Below are 24763 nucleotides of genomic sequence, written 5' to 3' on the forward strand. Positions count from 1 at the left end.
TCTGTAATAATTTCTCTGAGTGCTTAAGTGTGTGTGTGAGAGAGAGTGTGTGCATACGTGTGCATGTGTGTGTGGGCGGGGCCAGCCTGTGTGTGTATGCATGTGTGTATGTATATTTTGGTCTATATATCTCTATCGGGATGGGAGGATTATGCTAACCATGTTGCTTTTAGTGCATTGTATTGTTTGGCCTGCCGATGGCTTCACTAACTTGTGCAGGTCTTCTTGTCGTCGTTAAGGGTGTAGCCAGTGTTGCAGCCGCAGGTGAAGGCTCCAGGGGAGGGGATACAGATCTGCTCACAGTCATGCTTCCGCTCAGCACACGGGTCTATGGCTGTATCATACGAAGAGACAAAAATCACTGTTGCTGTTAAGTCAGTAACTGCTGAATCTTAACTTGACCTATCCTACATGCTCACAATTTCTGACTAATTTCCCATTGATATATACAAGAACCAGACCCAGTTACAGCTTACCCAGTTACATGCACTTGACTGACATATATACTGAGTATACAAAATGTTAAGAACACCTGGTCTTTCCATGACATAGACTGACCAGGTGAAAGCTATGATCCCTTATTGATGTCACTTGTTAAATCCACTTCAAACATTGTAGCTGAAGGGGAGGAGACAGGTTGAAGAAGGATTTTAAGTCTTGAGACAATTGAGACAAGGATTGGGTCTGTGTGCCATTCAAAGGGTGAATGGGCAAGACAACATATTTAAGTGCCATTGAACAGGGTATGGTAGTAGGTGCCAGGTGCACTTGCTTGTGTCAAGAACTGCAATGCTGCTGGGTTGCTCAACAGTTTCCCGTGTGTATGAAGAATGGTCCACCACCCAAAGGACATCCAGCCAACTTGACTCAACTGTGGGAAGCATTGGAGTCAACATGGGCCAGAATCCCTGTGGAACGCTTTTGACACCTTGTAGAGTCCATGCCCCCCAAAATGTAGGCTGTTCTGAGGGCAAAAGTGTGTGTGTGGGAGGAGTGCAACTCAATATTAGGTATATTCAGTGTATAGTTCATTAATAATAATACAAAATGATTAAGTTGGCTCATTTCTAGCCCCATTGACAGCCTATACCTTTACAGGTCTTGCCATCCTCGTTGAGAGTGTACCCTGGCAGACACAGGCAGTGGAAAGATCCAGGGGAGCTCTCACAGAGGTGCTCACAGCCATGGTCAGACTCCAGGCACAGATCCATCCCTGGAACCCCAGCAGACAAGCAACAATTCAACCTTTAATCACTCTCATACTATTGGCATTAGGAAATATAAGGATTTCCTCATACAGTTTTGAAAGACTGTCAAGTTCCCAAAAGCTAGTGATGCTCTTGTGAGAATTAGATGCTTGATATTATTGTGCTGCCAAGGATGCAACTAATAGCGAGAGCTAAAAATCCCACAGAGCTTTATTCTGACTTGAGTATATTTTTTATTTAATTTATTTAACCTTAACTGACTTACCTAGTTAAATAAAGAACAAGTTCTTATTTACAATGACGGCCTACCCCAGCCAAACCCTAACAACGCTGGGTCAATTGTGCGCCGCCCTATGGGACTCCCAATCACGGCCAGTTGTGATACAGCCTGGATTCGAACCAGGGTCTGTAGTGACGCCTCTAGCACTGAGATGCAATGCCTTAGACTGCTGTGCCACTCGGGAACATTTTACAAGCTTTGAAAGTCTCAAGTACGAATACAAACCTTTGTGGACACTGGCGATCTTGACACACTTCAGCAACAGTAAAGTGGGATTTGTAAAGTGGGATACTACGGTTGGAACAATAACTTTGATTTATCATGGCAACTGGGTAATGTTGATAATTGCTTATATTGCACATATCGCTGAACATACACAGTACCAGTCAAAAGTTCAAGGGTTTCTTTTATTTTTACTATTTTCTACATTGTAGAATAATAGTGAAGACATCAAAACAACACATGGAATCATGCAGTAATATAATTTTTCTTTAACAAATCAAAATATATTTTATATTTCAGATTCTTCAAAGTAGCCACCCTTTGCGACAGCATTGCACACTCTTGGCATTCTCTCAACCAGCTTCATGAGGTAGTCACCTGGAATGCATTTCAATTAACAGGTGTGCCTTGTTAAAGGTACATTTGTGGAATTTCATTCCATCTTAATGCGTTTGAGCCAATCAGTTGTGTTGTGACAAGGTAGGGGTGGTATACAGAATATGGTCTTTTACCAAACAGGGCTAAGTCTATATTATTGCAAGAACAGCTCACCTCATATTGCAGCCCAAATAAATGCTTCACAGAGTTCAAGTAACAGACACATCTCAACATCAACTGTTCAGAGAAGACTGCGTGAATCAGGCCTTCATGGTCGAATTGATGCAATAAAACCACTACTAAAGGACACCAATAAGAAGAAGAGACTTGTTTGGGCCAAGAAACACGAGCAATGGAAATTTGTCCTTTGATCCGATTCCAAATTTTTGATTTTTGGTTCCAACCACCGTGTCTTTGTGAGATGCAGAGTAGGTGAACGGATGATCTCCGCATATGTGGTTCCCACCGTGAAGCATGGAGGAGAAGGTGTGATGGTGTGGGTGTGCTTTGCTGGTGACACTGTCAGTGATTTATTTAGAATTCAAGGCACACTTAACCAGCAAGGCTACGACAGCATTCTGCAGCGATACGCCATCCCATCTGGTTTGGACTTAGTGGGACTATCATTTGTTTTTCAACAGGACAATGATCCAACACCCCTCCAGGCTGTGTAAGGGCTATTTGACCAAGACGGAGAGTGATGGAGTGCTGCATCAGATGACCTGGCCTCCACAATCACCCGAGCTCAACCCCATTTAGATGGTTTGGGATGAGTTGGACTGTTGAGTGAAGGAAAAGCAGCCAACAAGTGCTCAGCATGTGGGAGAGCCTTCAAGACTGTTGGAAAAGCATTCCTCATGAAGCTGGTTGAGAGAATGCCAAGAGTGTGCAAAGCTGTCATCAAGGTAAAGGGTGGCTGCTTTGAAGAATCTAAAATATATTTTGATTTGTTGAACACTTTATTGGTTACTACATTATTTCATAGTTTTGATTTCCTCACTATTTTTCTACAATGTAGAAAATAGTAAAAATAAAGAAAAACCCTTGAATGAGTAGGTGTGTCCAAACTTTTGACAATAATTCGATAATATCGCTTATCGACCCAACCCATTGCAGAGCTTGTCCTGGAACTGCAGGCCAAACTGGTAGATCAGGTCAAAAGACTCCACCAGGAAGACATGGTCCTCGATGGGCGGCGACGCCATAGCACGCAGCGAGGTCATATCCGCCCGGGCGACGCCCACCGCATAGATCTCTATTCCCTTGTCACGAGCCTCGGCTGCTACCTCCGCCACGCGGTCCTGGGGCCGCCCGTCCGTTACGATGACGGCCACATTGGGCACCTTGGGTCGGTCGCCCTCGGCTGCCGTGAAGGCATGGTTCATGACGTACTTGATGGCCAGGCCCGTCATGGTGCCCTGCGCCAGGGGGAGGATCTCATTGATGCCTTTCACCATGCCCTGCAGCTTGCCGTGGGTCTTGAGAGAGAATTCGTTCTGGACCTAGAGTCATAGAAACATGCAAAGCATCAGTCACCTCTTCGTACGCAGGGTTTGCATGTCTAGCTATCTATATTTAGGTGCAACTGAGTCTTCACCAGTGGCATTTAGCCTTTACAAGAACTACAACTGGAAAGGGAAGCCAAGCTAAGAATTCATCAAGAATGATCTTCCCTTTCCAAGCGTAGTTCTTCACTAATGTGTATAAACAAAAGGATAAATTGTGAAGTTGATAAGAGGTTATGGACCTGGCTGGAGTACTGCACCACGCCCACTCGGGTGGCATTCGCCTCCATGTCCAGCGTGTGGATGATGTCAATCATGAACTTGCGCATGGTCTCAAACTCGTGGGGCCGCACACTTCGAGAGCTGTCAATAATGAACATGAGGTCCACTGGGCCGGACTTGCACTTCTGCTCCGGTCCTGGTTTAGGCAATGTGAGAATGTGTGAAGCCAGAGTAGGAAATCATGATTATCACATTAGCTACGGCATAAGCAGACACTTAAATAGTAGTTTTGTATTAATTTCATTAACTTCCTTGCAAAGCCAGTTCTCATTTTGATGTATTCTTGGAATAAAATATAAAATGCAAGAAGCAATTGAATGTGGGCTGAACTGCAATCCATTTATGGTCTTTTTATTACTTCACAGTTGGACTTGGCTAACCTGCTTTAGGCCTTGCCACAGCCATGGTGGCCAAGGCTAGCAGGACAGACACACAGATACACAGCTGTCTCATGTTCAGGGTGCTGGTCTGGGAGCCGGACCTCTCAGGGCTGAGTTTAGGCAGGCTTCACACTGCACCGCAATGAGAGAACACAGAACAAAACAGGTAATCTAGAGTACTTTACCACCAGCACATTCCTGCGATAAAAACCTTGACACCAATCAGATGGCAGAGGTACAGAGGAGTAATTCCTATCCTGATAGACGGCTGCACACAGGACTAATCTGCGAAAGGCATGCTGTCAATTCAAAACAGGCATTATAAAAGAAACTTCTCTTCTTCAGTCCTGAGAGAGGTGTCCAGGTGAAATTTATCGTTATCGCTCAGATAATTGTACCTTGAATAGTAGTCATTCATTGGCCTCATTTTGGTCAATTTGTGAAGGCCCAATGGGAACAACTTCCTCAGAGAGCATAGACAGACATCATATCAAAGACAACTGTGCCATGTGCTTTGCCTACTTGGCAGTTAAGTTTGAGTGGAGGAAACATTAAACCAATGCCAATTGACATGAGCCGGCAAGCTCTCTGATATGAAAATGGATGTCAAAGCCAACAGACTAATTTCATAGATAGCAAGAGAGCGATTGAAAGAAAATAGGGATACAGCAGAATAAAGTGAGATGGAAAGTAATCCGGTTTTCAGGTAATCAGACAAAACAAAAAGACGCTAGACAAGGTGGGATCTTTTTGTGTCGGTAAAATTAATTATGCGAGAAATGTTGGTGGAAACGCTTTTATGCACAAATATTGATATAACCATCATATTGAGTAAACTTGGAGTCACTTGATGATATGTTGTGTGGTCCTCCCACTACGACTCGTCGAGAAAGCATGCAGTTTATTTGGCTACAGATGAGGATATTTGCACGTAATGTAGAATGTTTACACGAAAATCTGTCACCAATTGGATGGAAACCTAGCTAGACAGTCGTGAAGAGGACCCGACAGAGTACGACAAAGCCTATTCCCCCTCAGGAGACTGAAAAGATTTGGCATGGGTACTCAGATCCTCAAAAAGTTCTACAGCTGCACCATCGAGAGCATCCTGACTGGTTGCATCACTGTCTGGTATGGCAACTGCTCGGCCTCCGACCACAAGGCTCTACAGAGGGTAGTGCATACGGCCCAGTACATCATTAGGGCCAAGCATCCTGCCATCCTGGATCTCTATACCAGGCGGTGTCAGAGGAAGGCCCTAAAAATTGTCAGTGACTCCAGCCAACCTAGTCATAGACTGTTCTCTCTGCTACCGCATGGCAAGCGGTACCGGAGCGACACGTCTAGGTCCAAAAGGCTTCTTAACAGCTTCTACCCCCACGCCATAAGACTCCTGAACAGCTAATCAAATGGTGATCAGCTAATCAAATAAAAAAATGGCTTTTCTTTCAAAAACAAGAACATTTCTAAGTGACCCCAAACTTTTGAACGGTAGTGTACATATTACCTTGATGAACCCCCTGTAAATAGCCTCTTTTCTGTTATCTTACTGATGCTCTTTAATTATTTGTTATTTTTCAGATATTTACTTAACCGCATTGTTGGTTTAGTAAGCATTTCACTGTATGGTCTACACCTGTATTCGGCACGTGACAAATACAATTTTATTTTATTTAGTTAGAGCAAATTAAGGGGTAGACAGACAGAGGTTTATTAAGACAGACACAAAGATGGAGAGATCAGGACCTCGCTAAGAGCCCATATCCAGCTGAGAGAGACCCTTGTGCATTGTGGTCTTGATCAGTATCCTCTGAGACCCAGTGCAAAACTCTAGAAGTGTGTTTCAGTAGCCTCCTTCTGTAAGTGCATGTGTGCAGGTACAAAGATGCGTCAGCGTGCCCCACTACTACCTAACTAACACAGCAGTGCCCATACTACCAGGCCCCCTATTCTCACAGGTCACACCACAACAAATACACTATAATTATGCATTAAGAAAAACATTCAGTGCACTTTACTATTCCCCTGTTAATCCACTGCACTGAATGGACTGATTCAGTGTCTATATGGGTGGTGGAATTCTACATTATGTAATGGTATGAGTTGTGAATTGCATACAGTATAATATGTAATTGGATGTTAAATACTGGAGCAGTAATCAAGCAATTACAGCACAATTGACAAAAGAAAAAGAAGACCTAGCCCACTATACTGAATGAAAATATGAACGCAACATACAACAATTTCAAAGATTTTACTGAGTTACAGTTCATATGAAGAAATCAATGAATTTAAATGAATTAATTAGGCCCGAATCTATGGATGACTGGGACTACAGATATGCATCTGTTGGTCACAGATACTTAAAAAAAAAAAAAACTCACAATGGGCTTCAGGATTTCATCACGGTATTTATGTGAGTTCAAATTGCTATCGAAAAAATGCAATTGTGTGTGTTGTCCGTAGCTTATGCCTATCCGTACCATAACCCCACCACCACCATTGGGCACTCTGGTTCACAACGTTGACATCAGCAAACCGCTCGCCCACACGACGCCATGTACATGGTCTGCAGTTATGATGCCGGTTGCATGTACTGCCAAACTCTCTAAAATGACGGTGGAGGCAGTTTATGGTAGAGAAATTAACATTATCTGGCAACAGCTCTGGTGGACATTCCTGCAGTCAGCATGCGAATTGCAAGCTCCCTCAACTTGAGACATCTGTGGCATTGTGTTGTGTGACAAAACTGCAGATTATAGATGGGCCTTTTATTGTCCCCAGCACAAGGTGCAGCTGTGTAATGATCATGCTGTTTATTCAGCTTCTTGATATGCCACACCTGTCAGGTGGATGGATTATCTTGGAAAAAGAGAAATACTCACTAACAGGGATGTAAACATATTTGTGTACAACATTTGAGAGAAATAACCTTTTGTGCGTATAGAAAATGTTACGTTTATATTTTTGTTCAGTGTAGGTATGAAAATGAACAGATTGAACTCTGCATACGATTCTTCATCACATGGGAGTAGGTAAAGTAGTATGGAAGAAGATTTGTACAGTTGAAGTCGGAAGTTTACATACACCTCAGCCAAATACGTTTAAATTCAGTTTTTCACAATTCCTCACATTTAATCCTAGTACAAATTCCCTGTCTTAGGTCAGTTAGGATCACCACTTTATTTTAAGAATGTGAAATGTCAGAATAATAGTAGAGAGTGATTTATTTCAGCTTTTATTTCTTTCATCACATTCCCAGTGGGTCAGAAGTTTACATACACTCAATTAGTATTTGGTAGCATTTCCTTTAAATTGTTTAACTTGGGTTAAACGTTTTGGCTAGCCTTCCACAAGCTTCACATAATAAGTTGGGTGAATTTTGGCCCATTCCTCCTGACAGAGCTGATGTAACTGAGTCAGGTTTTGTAGGCCTCCTTGCTCGCACACGCTTTTTCAGTTCTGCCCACAAATTTTCTACAGGATTTCCTCCAAACATAACGATGGTCATTTTGGCCAAACAGTTCTATTTTTGTTTCACCAGACAAGAGGACATTTCTCCAAAAAGTAGGATCTTTGTCCCCATGTGCAGTTGCAAACAGTGGTCTGGCTTTTTTATGGCGGTTTTGGAGCAGTGACTTCTTCCTTGCTGAGCGGCCTTTCAGGTTATGTCGGTATAGGACTCGTTTTACTGTGGATATAGATACTTTTGTACCTGTTTCCTCGCATCTTCACAAGGTCCTTTGCTGTTGTTCTGGGATTGATTTGGACTTTTCACACCAAAGTACGTTCATCTCTAGGAGACAGAACGCGTCTCCTTCCTGAGCGGTATGACGGCTGTGTGGTCCCATGGTGTTTATACTTGCGTACTATTGTTTGTACAGATGAACGTGGTACCTTCAGGTGTTTGGAAATTGTTCCCAAGGATGAACCAGACTTGTGGAGTTTTTTTTTCTGAGGTCTTTGCTGATTTCTTTTGATTTTTCCATGATGTCAAGCAAAGAGGCACTGAGTTTGAAGGTAAGCCTTGAAATGCATCCACAGGTACACCTCCAATTGACTCAAATTATGTCTATTAGCCTATCAGAAGCTTCTAAAGCCATGACATCGTTTTCTGGACTTTTCCAAGCGATTTAAAGGCACAGTCAACTTAGTGTATGTAAACTTCTGACCCACTGGGATTGTGATACAGTGAATTATAAGTGAAATAATCTGTCTGTAAACAATTGTTGGAAAAATTACTAGTAGATGTCCTAACCGACTTGCCAAAACTATAGTTTGTTAACAAGACATTTGTGGAGTGATTGTAAAGCGAGTTTGAATGACTCCAACCTAAGTGTATGTAAACTTCAGACTTCAACTGTACATTCTTTCTGCAGCTTTCTACAGCTCTTCTGTGAAACTTTTCAAAAACCATGTGGCATATGGTAAATAAATAACAGGCTTTGATGTCAGTGCTCACCCTTGGGGAGCAATGCCACTAATGCAACTTCCATACTTCCTTTACACCGGCCCCCATATGCCCTGAGTTCACAGTAAACTATCAGTTCTACTGTGTGGGTTGTGGCTCCCTGGAAGTCCATATTACTTTTATTCTGGTTTCCTACTTGATATAAAACACAGGTGTCTTATTCTCTGCCATTTATTTTCAGAGACACACCACTCAATTCTTAATGCAATTAAAAGCTACTGCATAGCTGTTAGACAAGCACTCACTGTCTGGTTGGACGTCACTCTTGTCTTTGGGCATTCTCTTGCTATCTCCTGCATTGTTTGCGGAAGCAAGAGGGGTGTGAGAACCCTGTACCTGAGAAACAGGTGACTATCTTTCAATACAAACAAACGGAGACACACACACACTGCCACTGGAATAAGAGATCCGGAATGGAGAAAGGGGTGGGGGTAACAGTAATACACTAACATTAGCGCTAACACACAGTATCCATATTAGTGTGTCACAGTGAATTCACAGGCAGAGCTGTATTGAATGGAGCGGAGTGGCTTCTCCGAGGAAGTAAAGCACAGTAGCAGCAGAACCCCTGTTGTTGGGACATGCATGGTGTAGCTACAAAAGGACTTCCTCTTTTCAGGTTTAGCACTGCTACCAGACCATGCAGAGCCTCATCAGGGAGGCAGAAACTGGGGAAGAGAGGCGAGAAGGTAAGTGAACCAGCTCCAGAATAAGCCACATAGAAGGAGGAATGGATAAGCCAGATGGGTTGCCCAAAAAAATAAATAAATGAAGGTCATTGTTTGCGTTTTCCCTGTAATCATCAAGATCAGGATTTGTGAAGACTGAGCTATCCCTAGATCTGTTCCTAAGAGCAACGTCTACCTGGGGCTAGGGGAGATGAGAGGGGGGAAATAAGGAGGGGGATATGGAGGAAGAGGGGCTAGGGGAGATGAGAGGGGGGAAATAAGGAGGGGAATATGGAGGAAGAGAGTGGGCATGCTGCGAGTTAGCTGTAGGCCTACATTTCTCTATGGGATATCTGTTTATGCTCTACATAAAAAATCTGCTTAACCCGAAGGATCTCCAAGGGGTAAGTCCTGACAGTTAAAACATTCTTCACAGTTTGAGTTTGACAGGGGGCTCAGGCACAAGGGGGAGGCTGATAGAAAGCAAAGGAGGTAGTGAGAGGTAGAGGGGAGAGAGAGGTGGGAGAGGAATGGGGAGAGAGGGAGGGAGAGACCGGGAAAGTGAGCGACACATTCGGAATGAGTGAAGAGAGCAGTTATGTGGCTGGTAGCGAGTTGAGTGACAGCTTGAGCCCATATTCAGATTAAGACACAGCAGCTTCTTGTTCTTGCTCGATTGGAAGCAGATGTGGACTTTGCTACTGTTAGCAGTTTCTCTTGCCTCCTAACCTCCTCACCTCCAGGCAGCCACTGTGCACCAAGCAAATACAGCCAGTCAGCACCCTCAACATACTCTCACTCTACAGTACACAATGTTGAGTTGGTTACCAGATGGTAAAGAAGGCATTTTTTGAGATGTGGGTTTGTTGTATATTATCCTGTTTGATGATAGTTTTGAAATATTGTATTCTACTAAATAATATAGTGTAAGCCAAGTGTTGTTTAAGGTATATGTTTCAATTTAATAATAGCATTTCATCAAATTATATTGGCAAATACAGATTTTTCTAATTCCATACCATCCCCAGGAACTCTCCAAAAGACAACCATCTAGTCCAGCACAAACAGATATAGGCTACCAGCAACTACTGCTACTATTTCTACTACTAAAAAACAATATAAGTTGTAGTAATAGTAAATCAAATTTTATTCATATCAATTAAGTTTGACTTTCATAATACACTCTTAGAAAAAAGGGTTCCAAAGGGGTTCTTCGGCTGTCTCCATATGAGAACCCTTTTGGGTTCCAAGTAGAACTACTTTGCGTTCCAAGTAGAACCATCTGTGGAAAGGGTTCTACCTGGAACCAAAAAGGGTTCTTCAAAGGTGTTGGGGACAGCCAAAGAACCACCTTAGGTTCTAGATAGCACCTTGTTTTCTAAGAGTGTATGGCTCTGTATAAATTAGCTACACCTCAGGTCTAGACTGCATTTTGGCAACTCTTATTACTACCTTATGGTGGCAAAATCAGAAACAACATCAGAACACCTCAAAAAAATCCCACAGCAGCACTAATGAAGGATCAGACAGGCATTTCCTCACTGGGTCATGTTGCCTGGTTAACCAAACTATTTATTAGCCTATAGACGAGTAGCAAAACAAAACACGTGTTTGTTGTCTTATTTTAAATATACACTGACCTATAGAGACGGAGTCAGACTCAGCGAATACTGACAAATGACACAAACGCACTCTCTCCTTTACATTTTCAGCATCATTGCAGATAACGGATTCCTTGGACACCGCCCACACGTACCAACCCTGGGATTCGCTAACTCACCTGGCGACGGTGCTGGGTAGGACAGAACCTCGGCTGTCGGAATGGAACAGGTACTGCGGTAAATGCGACTTCCACACACACACGAAACTCCCGCTGTGACTCACAAAATGTCAGTGCAAAAGCAGTGGTATCCAAGCCTCTCCAAAGTCACCAAGCTGGGAAAAAATTAGATTTCCTCTGCAAAAAGTGAATGGAAAGATCGTCCTTTTATGTTGTGCGGTTGTTACGCCTTGTCTCAACAATTATTTTGTCATGGAATGAAGGAGCGGAGGCTCGTGCAGGTATTAAAAACCAGGGAATGAGAGTTGAAGTGTAGACCCCACCCACCTTTGAAATAGGAACAGCTGGGGACGCATGCCAGGGCTGGGATGCTCTTGTGCCTTTTGTACAGTGTAGAATAGGCTACAATAAATTCGAGCTTATTCCGTTAGTAAATATAAATCGAGTACATTTAGCCAGTGTTGGAAAAAGTAAAAGTGAAATTAACCCAGTAAAATACTACTTGAGTAAAAGTATAAAAGTATTTGATTTAAAATATACTTAAGTATCAAAAGTAAATGTAATTGATAAAATGTACTGAAGTAACAAAAGTAAAAGTATAAATAAGTACTTTAAGGTGTCAGGGAAAATGTATGGAGTAAAAAGTATATTATTTTCTTTAGGAATGTAGTGAAGTAAAAGTAGTCAAAAATAAAAAATAGTAAAGTAAAGTACAGATACCAAACAAAACTACTTAAGTAGTACTTGAAAGTATTTTTTCTTAAGTACTTTACACCACTGCATTTAGCATTAATAAAATGTGTAGCATTTATGGCATTTCTAAAGTTGTAATAATAGGCTACTGGCCAATGTGGCCAATGGCCAATGTTAAAACTGTATCAACAACTTAACAATAACAACATTAAAAGTAATTTAGCATAGATTTGGCTTAGTTTGTGTAACTGCTGGAGTGTATTTATCCTTATGTGGCCATGGTGTGAAATACCAGTACGTCTGTGCTCCTGACACTGTGGAGAATGTCACATTTTAAACTCCTGACACAGTGAAGCCAGGGTCAAATAAGAGCCCCAGTCACCTCTTATAGGGGTTATCCGCTGTTGAAACAATAACAAAGCATACCCCCACTGTTTCGGTAAAAAGCTGAGGGATGAGGCTGGAGAAAAGTAACCACTCTCATTCTCATTCATATATGGATGCCAAGACTGACCATCCATGATATCAAAAGTATAATTTTCACCATGTTTTGAGGCTATACGGTGTTTACATTTACTTTTATTTTGGATTCTGATTACCGAATGACAGTTATGTATAGGTTTTATAGGTTATATTTATTCAAGAATCAATGGGTACAAATGATTAATGAATGTCATTAAATGGATATCGCAACTGCAGATTGGCCCTTTAAAGTCTTTACAAGGTGAAAATGACAGTGAATATATAGTGTGTCAATTCTATGAGACATTTTAACATCAATAGCTATGTCTATAGAAACTGAGGCCAGCATATAAAACTGAACATATTCCTCTGGTACATAAAGTCAGTGGGAAAACTTGGTTGTTTTTATTGTATTGTTATGATGTGTTTGGCTTATGGGTTTGCCAGTGATTGACAGTTGTTGTCCAGTGTGTTCATGTCCCAATTGTATTATACTGATCTGCTATCTAAGCAGATCACTGTTTTCTCACAGTGTCTTTGGTTGTCTAGTTTGACCTCTGGGAATTTACGAGGAACTCTATTACTTAGGTCGTCTGCACAATAACCACAGCAAGAGTGTGTCAGTACCAATTATGGGTCCTCCATCTTCACAACAGTATCCTTGGTTTATTTTCCCTCTTATCCGTCTATGTCCACCCTACCACTCGTATCAGATAACCTTTTCAACACACCAAATTATAAGGGCACAGTCTATGGCCCTAGCCCTGTGGTTAATAAGACAATAGCTCTCTCTCTCTCTCTCTCTCTCTCTCTCTCTCTCTCATTATTCCTTAGAATATTTTTATTTATTTTATTGTTTATTTAACCCTTCTTTTACGAGGTAAATTGACTGAGAACACATTCTCATTCACAGCAACGACCTGGGGAATAGTTACAGAAGAGAGGAGGGGGAATGAATGAGCCAATTGGAAGCTGGTGATGATTATTGGAAAGAGAATTCTCAAATCTTTGTTCAGAGAGCTGTGCAGTGCTATTTAGTTAGTCTTTGTTCTGATGGCAGCATGTTGTTAATTTGTTAATTAAGCAAGAACATTTCGGAAATTTTGTAAAAACAAGTGTTTTCTATCTCGTCACCTTATGGGTGAAGGAAGATTTAATGTGTCTTTCATAAGAACAGAATATATTGCAGATGATTTCTATTCTGGTTAGAGCCAGTTTGCGCTGTTCTGTGAACGGAGTAGTACACAGCGTTGTACAAGATTTTCAGTTTCTTGCCAATTTCTCGCATGGAATAGCCATCATTTCTCAAAACAAGAATAGACTGATGAGTTTCAGAACAAAGACTTTGTTTCTGGATATTTTGAGCCTGTAATCGAACCCACAAATGCTGACGCTCCAGATACTCAAGTAGTCTAAAGAAGGACAGTTTTATTGCTTCTTTAATCAGGACAACAGTTTTCAGTTGTGTTAACATAATTACAAAAGGGGTTTCTAATGATCAATTAGCCTTTTAAAATGATAAACTTGGATTAGCTAACACAACGTGCCATTGGAACACAGGAGTGATGGTTGCTAATAATGGACCTCTGTACGCCTATGTAGATATTCCAGTAAAAATCAGCCGTTTCCAGCTACAATAGTCATTTACACCATTAACAATGTCTACACTTTATTTCTGATCAACTTTATGTTATTTTAATGGACAAAAAAATTGCTTTTCTTTCAAAAACAAGGACATTTCTAAGTGACCCCAAACTTTTGAACGGTACTGTACATATTACCTCAATTACCTCGACTAACCGATGCCCCCGCACATTGACTCTGTACCGGTACCCCTGTATATATCCTTGCTATTGTTATTTTACTGCTGCTCTTTAATTATTTGTTACTGTTATTTTTTATTAACACTTATTCTTTCGTAACTGCATTTTTGGTTAAGGGCTTGTAAGTAAGCATTTCACTGTTGTATTCGGCGCATGTGACAAATAAAATGTTATTTGATTTGATCACTCCGTGGACTGTGTAGTGAAAGGAATGCAATTATGTCTGTTAGCAAGAGGATCAAATGTGTGTGTGTGTGTGTGTGTGTGTGTGTGTGTGTGTGTGTGTGTGTGTGTGTGTGTGTGTGTGTGTGTGTGTGTGCGCGCGTGCGTGCGTGAAAGAGAGAGAGTAAGAGAAAGTGAGAGCTTTTACTGTATCCCGTAGTCTAGTAGAGAAGAGGTTTCCTGCCACTGCATTGTTCAGGAATTAAAACATCCACTTTCTCTCTTCTACCCGTATGCACACCTAACATCATAGTGGAAACTATCTTCAGCATTTTGTTGTATAACCTTCTCTCTTTGCCAGGTACCTGTATTACTCTTTTGGGAATATGCTTAATAGCATAGTGAGTTCAGAATATCTCGGAGTGAAGGCATGTCAATTAAAGGGATAGTGCAACATTTAGCCTATTAAGGCTTTTTTCTACTTACCCAGAGTCAGCATGCTATCTGTTCTGGTAGACTTCCAGTCATTGCGCTAATGCTAGTTAGCAATGACTTGTGAAACTACCTTCAACTTCCTTCAAACTGCACACAGGTACATAAACATGGTACCCATGAGTTCATCTGACTCTGGGTGAGTAGAAAAGGGGAATGATTGCCAAAATGTCGCACTATCCCTTTAAACCCACACTTCCCGTCAATGGCAATCAAGAAAGCAATAATACTTTTTTATAATGGTAGGCTAATTTGTTCTTTTACTTTAATATGTTCACCTAAATCAATTATGGGATTGTATAGCTGTTGAAATGATCGGGAAATTATGGCAAAATCTTGAATTCTGAGTAGTACTCTACATTTTAAGAAATGTCAACCATTTTCGTAACGTCACTCTTCTAAAAGAGGAACAACAATGGAGAGTTTGTCTCTTTTTAATTGATTTTCTATTCATTCAGCAGATTGGACCAAAGTTTTTCTCCACTGCCCAGAGTGACCAGGGAGTCAATGAGACAGTATCTGCAGTTTCCCCCTGACCAATCTGTGCGAATACTCCATGCAAAGGTCGCCCAGAAATCATACGGCAACGAGAAACGGTAAGTCGACAAGGCCCAATAGACTTAACATGGTCATGTCATCATGACACATGTGTAGTGGAGTTAAGAATGTAACGTAACCTCACTCCACAGCTAGCTTGAAATGTCGCCAATGGAGCTATCCACACGTTATTCACACGTTGAAAAGCGGGTGGTCACATGTGTTTTACGAGGTAGAGGACCCTTGTTCAAGCTCAGTCAGAGGAATGTTCAGGGAGGCAGCGCTATATGCTAAGCTAGCAAACTGATGTCGGTGATACATGCAGGGAGTTTATTGGGTTAGATTGTCGGCAAACTAGCCTTAGCCAGATTGCAGTTGCTTTTTGTATGGTATGAAGGAACATTGTGTGTCTACATACAATAGGTTCTTCTGCCCTCCTCCTTGTGTTTACATCAGTGGCTCAGGATGGAAACTGAAACAAGACCTTTTGAATGGTGAGCCCGAGGATACGTTCCCCCACACATTTGGCATTTATTTATCCAGTAAGCAATTAAAGTACTGTACTACATGATCTGATTTAAGCTCTGTAATCCTACCCAGCCACTGGTGCAGGGGACTCCTGCTACAGACTCTATGGTTATATGGGCCTGGACAGCTCCTGTGTTGCCCAGGCAGACACCTCCAAACTAGCCTTCGAGGACCAGCCTGATGCCAGGGTGAGAGGGGGAATCAAAATCAAAATATATCAAGGTGAAAAGGGTCTCCCGTTTTATGACAAATACATGGCCTCCTGTGTTTCCAGCCCAACCTCAAGACTGACCCCTATACAGGGCTGGGGAGTAACTGATTACATGTAATCTGATTACAAAAAACCTGTAACTGTAATCGGTATATATTTTTATTTGTTTAAAACGTTTTTGGTCACTACATGATTCCATATGTGTTATTTCATCGTTTTGAAGTCTATAAAATAAATAAAAAACTTGAATGAGTAGGTGTTTCCAAACTTTTGACTGGTACTGGTGTGTATATACAGTTGAAGTCTGAAGTTTACATAGACTTAGGTCGGAGTCATTAAAACTCGTTTTTCAACCACTCCACAAATGTCTTGTTAACAAACTATAGTTTTGGCAAGTCGGTTAGGACATCTACTTTGTGCATGACACAAGTAATTTTTCCAACAATTGTTTACAGACAGATTATTTCACTTATAATTCACTGTTTCACAATCCCAGTGGGTCAGAAGTTTACTTACACTAAGTTGACTGTGCATTTTAAACATCTTGGAAAATTCCTGAAAACGATCATGGGAAAATCAAAAATCAGCCAAGACCTCAGATTTTTTTTGTATATCTCCACAAGTCTGATTCATCCTTGGGAGCAATTTCTAAACGCCTGAAGGTACCACGTTCATCTGTACAAACAATAGTGCGCGAGTATATACACCATGGGACCACGCAGCCGTCATACCGCGCAGGAAGGAGACGCGTTCTGTCTCCTAGAGATGAACGTACTTTGGTGCGAAAAGTGCAAATCAATCCCAGAACAACAGCAAAGGACCTTGTGAAGATGCTGGAGGAAACAGGTACAAAAGTATCTATATCCACAGTAAAACGAGACCTATAACGACATAACCTGAAAGGCCACTGCTACAAAACCGCCATAAAAAAGCCAGACTACGGTTTGCAACTGCACATGGGGACAAAGATCGTACTTTTTGGAGAAATGTCCTCTGGTCTGATGAAACAAAAATAGAACTGTTTGGCCATAATGACCATCGTTATGTTTGGAGGAAAAAGGGGAGGCTTGCAAGCCGAAGAACAACATCCCAACAGCTGTCTCTTATACACATCTAGATGTGTATAAGAGACAGTCTCAAGACATCAGTCAGGAAGTTAAAGCTTGGTTGCAAATGGGTCTTCCAAATGGACAATGACCCTAAGCATACTTCCAAAGTTGTGGCAAAATGGTTTAAGGACAACAACGTCAAGGTATTGGAGTGGCCATCACAAAGCCCTGACCTCAATCCCATAGAAAATTTGTGGGCAGAACTGAAAAAGCGTGTGCGAGCAAGGAGGCCTACAAACCTGACTCAGTTACACCAGCTCTGTCAGGAGGAATGGGCCAAAATTCACCCAACTTATTGTTGGACGTTTGTGGAAGGCTACCCGAAACGTTTGACCCAAGTTTAACAATTTAAAGGCAATGCTGCCTAATACTAATTGAGTGTATGTAAACTTCTGACCCACTGGGAATGTGATGAAAGAAATAAAAGCTGAAATAAATCATTCTCTCTACTATTATTCTGACATTTCACATTATTAAAATAAAGTGGTGATCCTAACTGACCTAAAACAGGGACTTTTTACTAGGATTAAATGTCAGGAATTGTGAAAAACTGAATTAAAATGTATTTGGTTGAGGTGTATGTAAACTTCCGACTTCAACTGTATGTATATATATATAAAGAGAGAAATTATTTAAAAAAAAGATATAGATACATACACTTCAGTTCAAAAGTTTGGGGTCCCTTAGAAATGTCCTTGTTTTTGAAAGGAAAGCAAATTTTTTGTCCATTAAAATAACATACAATTTATCAGAAATACAGTGTAGACGTTGTTAATGGTGTAAAAGACTATTGTAGCTGGAAACGGCTGGTTTTTATGGAATATCTACATAGGCGTACAGAGGCCCGTTATCAGCAACCATCACTCCTGTGTTCCAATGGCACGTTGTGTTAGCTAATCCAAGTTTATCATTTTAAAAGGCTAATTAGGCTAATCATTAGAAACCCCTTTTGTAATTATGTTAACACAACTGAAAACTGTTGTCCTGATTAAAGAAGCAATAAAACTGTCCTTCTTTAGACTAGTTGAGTATCTGGAACATCAGCATTTGTGGGTTCGATTACAGGCTCAAAATGGCCAGAAACCATTAACTTTCTTCTGAAACTCGTCAGTCTATTCTTGTTCTGAGAAATGATGGCTATTCCATGCAAGAAATTGGCAAGAAACTGAATATCTCGTACAACGCTGTGTACTACTCCTTTCACAGAACAGCGCAAACTGGCCCTAACCAGAATAGAAAGAGGAGAGGGAGGCCCCGGTGCACATCTGAGCAAAAGGACAAGTACATTAGAGTGTCTAGTTTGAGAAACAGACCCCTCACAAGTCCTCAACTGGCAGCTTCATTAAATAGTACTCGCAGAACATCATTCTCAACGTCAACAGTGAAGACGTTGACGTTGACGTTATTCACTGTTGATGTTGAGACTGGTGTTTTGCGGGTACCATTTAATGAAGCTGCCAGTTGAGGACTTGTGCGGCGTCTACTGGAGAGATTTTTTTGTCTACACCCATTCAGCATCGTTCACACCCTTTTAAGCTTTAGCCCCACCCATCTCTTAAATGATTCACATGTGAGGCTATGTGCTAAACAACCAAAAATGTCAAGACTAAAGGCTGGTTTATACTAGGGGTGTTCGTAAATTTTAATCTGGAGCCAGAGTGTGCCCTGGGCATTCGTAAATTCAGAGCTGTCAGATTGGCTGTTCGTAAATTCAGAGCGCATACTGGACACAGCCCGAAATGTAGGGTTGATCCAAGTGTTCTGACCCAACAACAGCAGTCAAGCACCCAAGCTAACTGGCTGATGTTGGCTCGCTAGTTCCAGACACAAATGAGAGAACAGCTCACTCTGACCATTTTACTTGCCTTAGCAGAGTTGGTTAGGCTCTTTTTATGTTATCTAGAGCGTTAGTGACTGCAACTGTGCTGCTGGCAACAATTTAATTACACTTTTTTGTCAATGTTTACTGACACCGGCCATATTTAATGGGTATTGAGCATTTGTAAATTCATCAGTTATTCTGTGCTCTTGCACACTCAGACAAGAGTGCTTTGAAATCAGAATAGATAGCCAGAGCGAATTTACCAGCTACGTCTATCGACAGTTGTCGCAGTGACATCATAAACATTATATTGAAATAGGTACTTGCATAGTGGATTCTTGTTTAGACATGTAGCTAGCTAGCTAAACAATGAACCATAATCCCAACTCATAACGTTATTACCCTGCATGAATATGCAGGTAGCTAACCAACCAGGTTCAATGTTAGCTAGCTACCATTAGGCTATAACTTGCAATGCAAATGGCTCTGAGATACAAATAATATTAATGACACAGACCATACACTGACACAGACCATACACATATTACTGACACAGACCATACACGCAAGCCAGCTAATGTTAGGTAGCTAACAGTACACTGTAACTTCAAAAGAAAATGACTTTCTGACTAAATTAAAAACGTGTAATAGCTAGACTCTCTTACCCTACATGGATGGACGCTTCTCCCTCTCTGTCATGGATGCCATGGGTGCCCTTAGTTTGAAGATGTAATCTAGAGACAGGTGTTTTATACAACAGCCTTCTGTGTGTTCTCTTTTCGACTCTGTCTGCATATTTGCAATCAAACACCAGAACTTTCTCCATCTCCTTAGGTATCATACTCTAATTCCACCAGGCATTCCACTGATTTCAACTTGGTCCTCCAGAAAGTGGAGAGCAACTCTTGAAAGAATTACCTACACATACTGACCAGCTCATATTATAGACAGAAGCGGGCTACATGGCTGACCAATCTGAACTCATCTCTCAGCATGTCCAGCCCACTCATTATCTCAGTCAATCATGGCTAGTGGGAGGTTGCTGTCTTTTTCCATGGCTAAACTAACTAGGCTCATAATTTATAAAATGTATTCATATTTACAGATGGCATACACGTTTGTTATTAAGGCACATGAAAGTTCACATGTTCCAGAAGGCATTTCTGCATTTTGATTTAAAAAAAGTTTACATTCAAATGGCGCTCCTGTGAAGTAGTGACGCACGGTATACCAAGATGGCATAGCAGTCAGACGTCCTTTGTCCTCGTCTTGTCGTGTCCCGTGTATATATATATTTACACCTTTCTTCGCATATCTTTTATATCTTTTATTTTCCAAAACCTCAACTTCAAAACACTCTCCTGCAACATTCCTCACCAATTAAAAAAAAGAAGTAATACTTACCTCAAATCTGAAATCCACAATAGAAGCTAACCAGAAGCTAGCCAGAAGCTAACCAGAAGCTAACCAGAAGCTAGCCAGAAGCTAGCCAGAAGCTAACCAGAAGCTAGCCAGAAGCTAGCCAGAAGCTAACCAAAAGCTAACCAGAAGCTAACCAGAAGCTAACCAGAAGCTAGCCAGAAGCTAACCAGTTTACTGGCTAACGTTAGTATTCAGCTAACCACGGTTTGTGGTCATCAGCTATCCTTTAGCTCYAAAAYCTATCGSCAGTTTTGTACAACGCGACTCAGACCAGAGCATACCGGACCTATTTTCTCTCCATWTCCCCGGATTTCAACCGCAAGCTCWMGACATTTACACCTSGATCTCGCAGCTASCTAGCTGCTATCCGTGTGACTATTGGCTTACGTCGATCCCGGAGCAAACATCAATTATTCCGGAGCTAGCCAGCTGAAGAGTTCCATCAGCCACTCCTGGGCTACAATCACCTATCCGGACCCGTTTTACTGCCGATGCGGAGCCCCACCGGGCCTTCACAACTGGACTACCGACGTTATCTGCCCGAGGGAGTTATCCAACTGGCCCCTCCGTCGCGACATTACCTGAACGCCCAGGTAGCTGTCTTATCGGCTGCTATCTGAATAGGTCTATCGGACAATTTGTCTTGGGTCACTATAACTATATCTATTTTGCCAATTGGATTGATCCCTTCTACCACACGGAACCCCACTAATCTACTGACGGAAACGCACGAGGTGGCTAAAAACAGACCTCCATCCTCTGCTAGCTTGCTACCGATGGCCCGGCTAGCTGTCTGAATCGCCGTTACCCCAACCAACCTAACTACTCACTGGACACTTATGATCACTCGACTAAGCATGCCTCTCCTTAATGTCAAWATGCCTTGTCCATTGCTGTTCTGGTTAGTGTTTATTGGCTTATTTCACTGTAGAGCATCTAGCCCTGCTCATTATACCTTATCCAACCTTTCAGTTCCACCACCCACACATGCGATGACATCACCTGGTTTCAATGATGTTTCTAGAGACAATATCTCTCTCATCATCACTCAATACCTAGGTTAACCTCCACTGTATTCACATCCTACCATACCTTTGTCTGTACATTATACCTTGAAGCTATTTTATCGCCCCCAGAAACCTCCTTTTACTCTCTGTTCAAGACGTTCTAGACGACCAATTCTCATAGCTTTTAGCTGTACCCTTATCCTACTCCTCCTCTGTTCCTCTGGTGATGTAGAGGTGAATCCAGGCCCTGCAGTGCCTAGCTCCACTCCTATTCCCCAGGCGCTCTCTTTTGATGAGTTCTGTAACCGTAATAGCCTTGGTTTCATGCATGTTAACATTAGAAGCCTCCTCCCTAAGTTTGTTTTATTCACTGCTTTAGCACACTGTGCCAACCCGGATGTCCTAGCCGTGTCTGAATCCTGGCTTAGGAAGACCACCAAAAATTCTGAAATCTCCATCCCTAACTACAATATTTTCAGACAAGATAGAATGGCCAAAGGGGGTGGTGTTGCAATCTACTGCAAATATAGCCTGCAGAGTTCTGTCCTACTATCCAGGTCTGTACCCAAACAATTTGAACTTTTACTTTTAAAAATCCACCTCTCTAAAAACAAGTCTCTCACCGTTGCCGCCTGCTATAGACCACCCTCTGCCCCCAGCTGTGCTCTAGACACCATATGTGAACTGATTATCCCCCATCTATCTTCAGAGCTCGTGCTGCTAGGCGACCTAAACTGGAACATGCTTAATACCCCAGCCATCCTACAATCTAAGCTTGATGCCCTCAATCTCACACAAATGATCAATGAACCTACCAGGTACCACCCCAAAGCCGTAAACACGGGCACCCTCATAGATATCATCCTAACCAACTTGCCCTCTAAATACACCTCTGCTGTTTTCAACCAAGATCTCAGCGATCACTGCCTCATTGCCTGCATCCGTAATGGGTCAGCGGTCAAARGACCTCCACTCATCACTGTCAAACGCTCCCTGAAACACTTCAGCGAACAGGACTTTCTAATCGACCTGGCAGGGGTATCCTGGAAGGATACTGATCTCATCCCGTCAGTAGAGGATGCATGGTTATTTTTTTTAAATGCTTTCCTCACCATCTTAAATAAGCATGCCTCATTCAATAAATTTATAACCAGGAACAGATTACAGCCCTTGGTTCTCTCCAGACCTGACTGCCCTTAACCAACASAAAAACATCCTATGGCGTTCTGCATTAGCATCGAACAACCCCCGTGAAATGCAACTTTTCAGGGAAGCTAGAAACCAATATACACAGCTTTTTCAAGCAGAAATTTGCTTCCTGCAACACAAACTCAAAACTACAAATCAGCCGGGTTAGACAATCTGGACCCTCTCTTTCTAAAATTATCTGCCGAAATTGTTGCAACCCCTATTACTAGCCTGTTCAACCTCTCTTTTGTATCGTCTGAGATTCCCAAAGATTGGAAAGCTGCCGCGGTCATCCCCCTCTTCAAAGGGGGTGACACTCTAGACCCAAACTGCTACAGACCTATATCTATCRTACCCTGCCTTTCTAAGATCTTCGAAAGCCAAGGTAACAAACAGATTACCGACCATTTCGAATCCCACCGTACCTTCTCCGCTATGCAATCTGGTTTCAGAGCWGGTRATGGGTGCACCTCAGCCACGCTCAAGGTTCTAAACGACATCATAACCMCCATCGATAAGAGACATTACTATGCAGCCGTATTCATCGACCTGGCCAAGGCTTTCGACTCTGTCAATCACCACATTCTTATTGGCTGACTCGACAGCCTTGGTTCCTCAAATGATTGCCTCGCCTGGTTTACCAACTACTTCTCAGACAGAGTTCAGTGTGTCAAATCGGAGAGCCTGTTGTCCAGACCTCTGGCAGTCTCTATGGGGGTGCCACAGGGTTCAATCCTCGGGCCGACTCTCTTCTCTGTATACATCAATGATGTTGCTCTTGCTGCGGGTGATTCTCTGATACACCTCTACGCAGACGACACCATTCTGTATACWTCTGGCCCCTCTTTGGACACTGTGTTAATTAACAAACCTCCAGACGAGCTTCAATGCCATACAACTCTCCTTCCGTGGCCTCCAACTGCTCTTAAATGCAAGTAAAACTAAATGCATGCTATTCAACCGATCACTGCCCGCACCTGCTCGCTCGTCCAGCATCACTACTCTGGACGACTCTGACTTAGAATACGTGGACAACTACAAATACCTAGGTGTCTGGTTAGACTGTAAACTCTCCTTCCAGACTCACATTAAGCATCTCCAATCCAAAATTAAATCTAGAATTGGCTTCCTATGTCGCAACAAAGCATCCTTCACTCATGCTGCCAAACATACCCTCGTAAAACTGACCATCCTACCGATCCTCGACTTCGGTGTCGTCATCTATAAAATAGCCTCCAACACTCTACTCAACAAATTGGATGCAGTCTATCACAGTGCCATCCGTTTTGTCACCAAAGCCCCATACACTACCCACCATTGCGACCTGGCAATGGCCCTCGCTTCATACTCGTCGCCAAACCCACTGGCTACAGGTTATTTACAAGTCTCTGCTAGGTAAAGCCCCACCTTATCTCAGCTCACTGGTCACCATAGCAGCACCCACTCGTAGCACGCGCTCCAGCAGGTATATCTCACTGGTCACCCCCAAAGCCAATTCCTACTTTGGTTGTCTTTCCTTCCAGTTCTCTGCTGCCAATGACTGGAACGAACTGCAAAAATCTCTGAAGCTGGAAACACTTATCTCCCTCACTAGCTTTAAGCACCAGCTGTCAGAGCAGCTCACAGATTACTGCTCCTGTACATAGCCTATCTATAATTTAGCCAAAACAACTACCCTCTTCCCCTACTGTATTTATTTATTTATTTTGCTCCTTTGCACCCCATTATTTCTATTTCTACTTTGCACATTCTTCCACTGCACATCTACCATTCCAGTGTTTTACTTGCTATATTGTATTCACCTTGCCACCATGGCCTTTTTTTGCCTTTACCTCCCTTATCTCACCTCATTTGCTCACATTGTATATAGACTTATTTTTCTACTGTATTATTGACTATATGTTTGTTTTACTCCATGTGTAACTCTGTGTTGTTGTATGTGTCGAACTGCTTTGCTTTATCTTGGCCAGGTCGCAATTGTAAATGAGAACTTGTTCTCAACTTGCCTGCCTACCTAGTTAAATAAAGGTGAAAGAAAATACGCCTAGTTTACTGAAACTAGTCACATATGGACAGTACCAAAACAAATGGTCTAATGATTCTGTGTCTTCACAGCAAAATCTGCAGAGCTAG

At 42.1% G+C, this 24763-nt stretch overlaps 2 protein-coding genes across 2 annotated transcripts in view; one reads left to right on the forward strand and one right to left on the reverse strand.

Annotated features, from left to right (window-relative positions):
• LOC111961381 (matrilin-4) overlaps positions 1–11476 on the reverse strand; it is a 52838-nt gene extending 41362 nt beyond the window's left edge. The window contains exons 1-6 of the mRNA XM_070444566.1: positions 11175–11476; positions 4256–4387; positions 3836–4011; positions 3191–3590; positions 1091–1213; positions 212–334 (exon numbers count right to left, since the gene is read on the reverse strand). Of these exons, the coding sequence (XP_070300667.1) occupies positions 212–334; positions 1091–1213; positions 3191–3590; positions 3836–4011; positions 4256–4328 (895 nt within the window). The 5' untranslated portion in view covers positions 4329–4387; positions 11175–11476. The remainder of the gene's footprint in view (positions 1–211; positions 335–1090; positions 1214–3190; positions 3591–3835; positions 4012–4255; positions 4388–11174) is intronic.
• rbpjl (recombination signal binding protein for immunoglobulin kappa J region-like) overlaps positions 9222–24763 on the forward strand; it is a 34164-nt gene continuing 18622 nt past the window's right edge. Inside the window, exons 1-5 of the mRNA XM_023983615.2 lie at positions 9222–9415; positions 11107–11224; positions 15265–15402; positions 15767–15837; positions 15944–16059. Of these exons, the coding sequence (XP_023839383.1) occupies positions 9367–9415; positions 11107–11224; positions 15265–15402; positions 15767–15837; positions 15944–16059 (492 nt within the window). The 5' untranslated portion in view covers positions 9222–9366. The remainder of the gene's footprint in view (positions 9416–11106; positions 11225–15264; positions 15403–15766; positions 15838–15943; positions 16060–24763) is intronic.

Source organism: Salvelinus sp. IW2-2015, linkage group LG1 (assembly GCF_002910315.2).
Source record: "Salvelinus sp. IW2-2015 linkage group LG1, ASM291031v2, whole genome shotgun sequence".
Lineage (NCBI taxonomy): Eukaryota > Metazoa > Chordata > Actinopteri > Salmoniformes > Salmonidae > Salvelinus > Salvelinus sp. IW2-2015.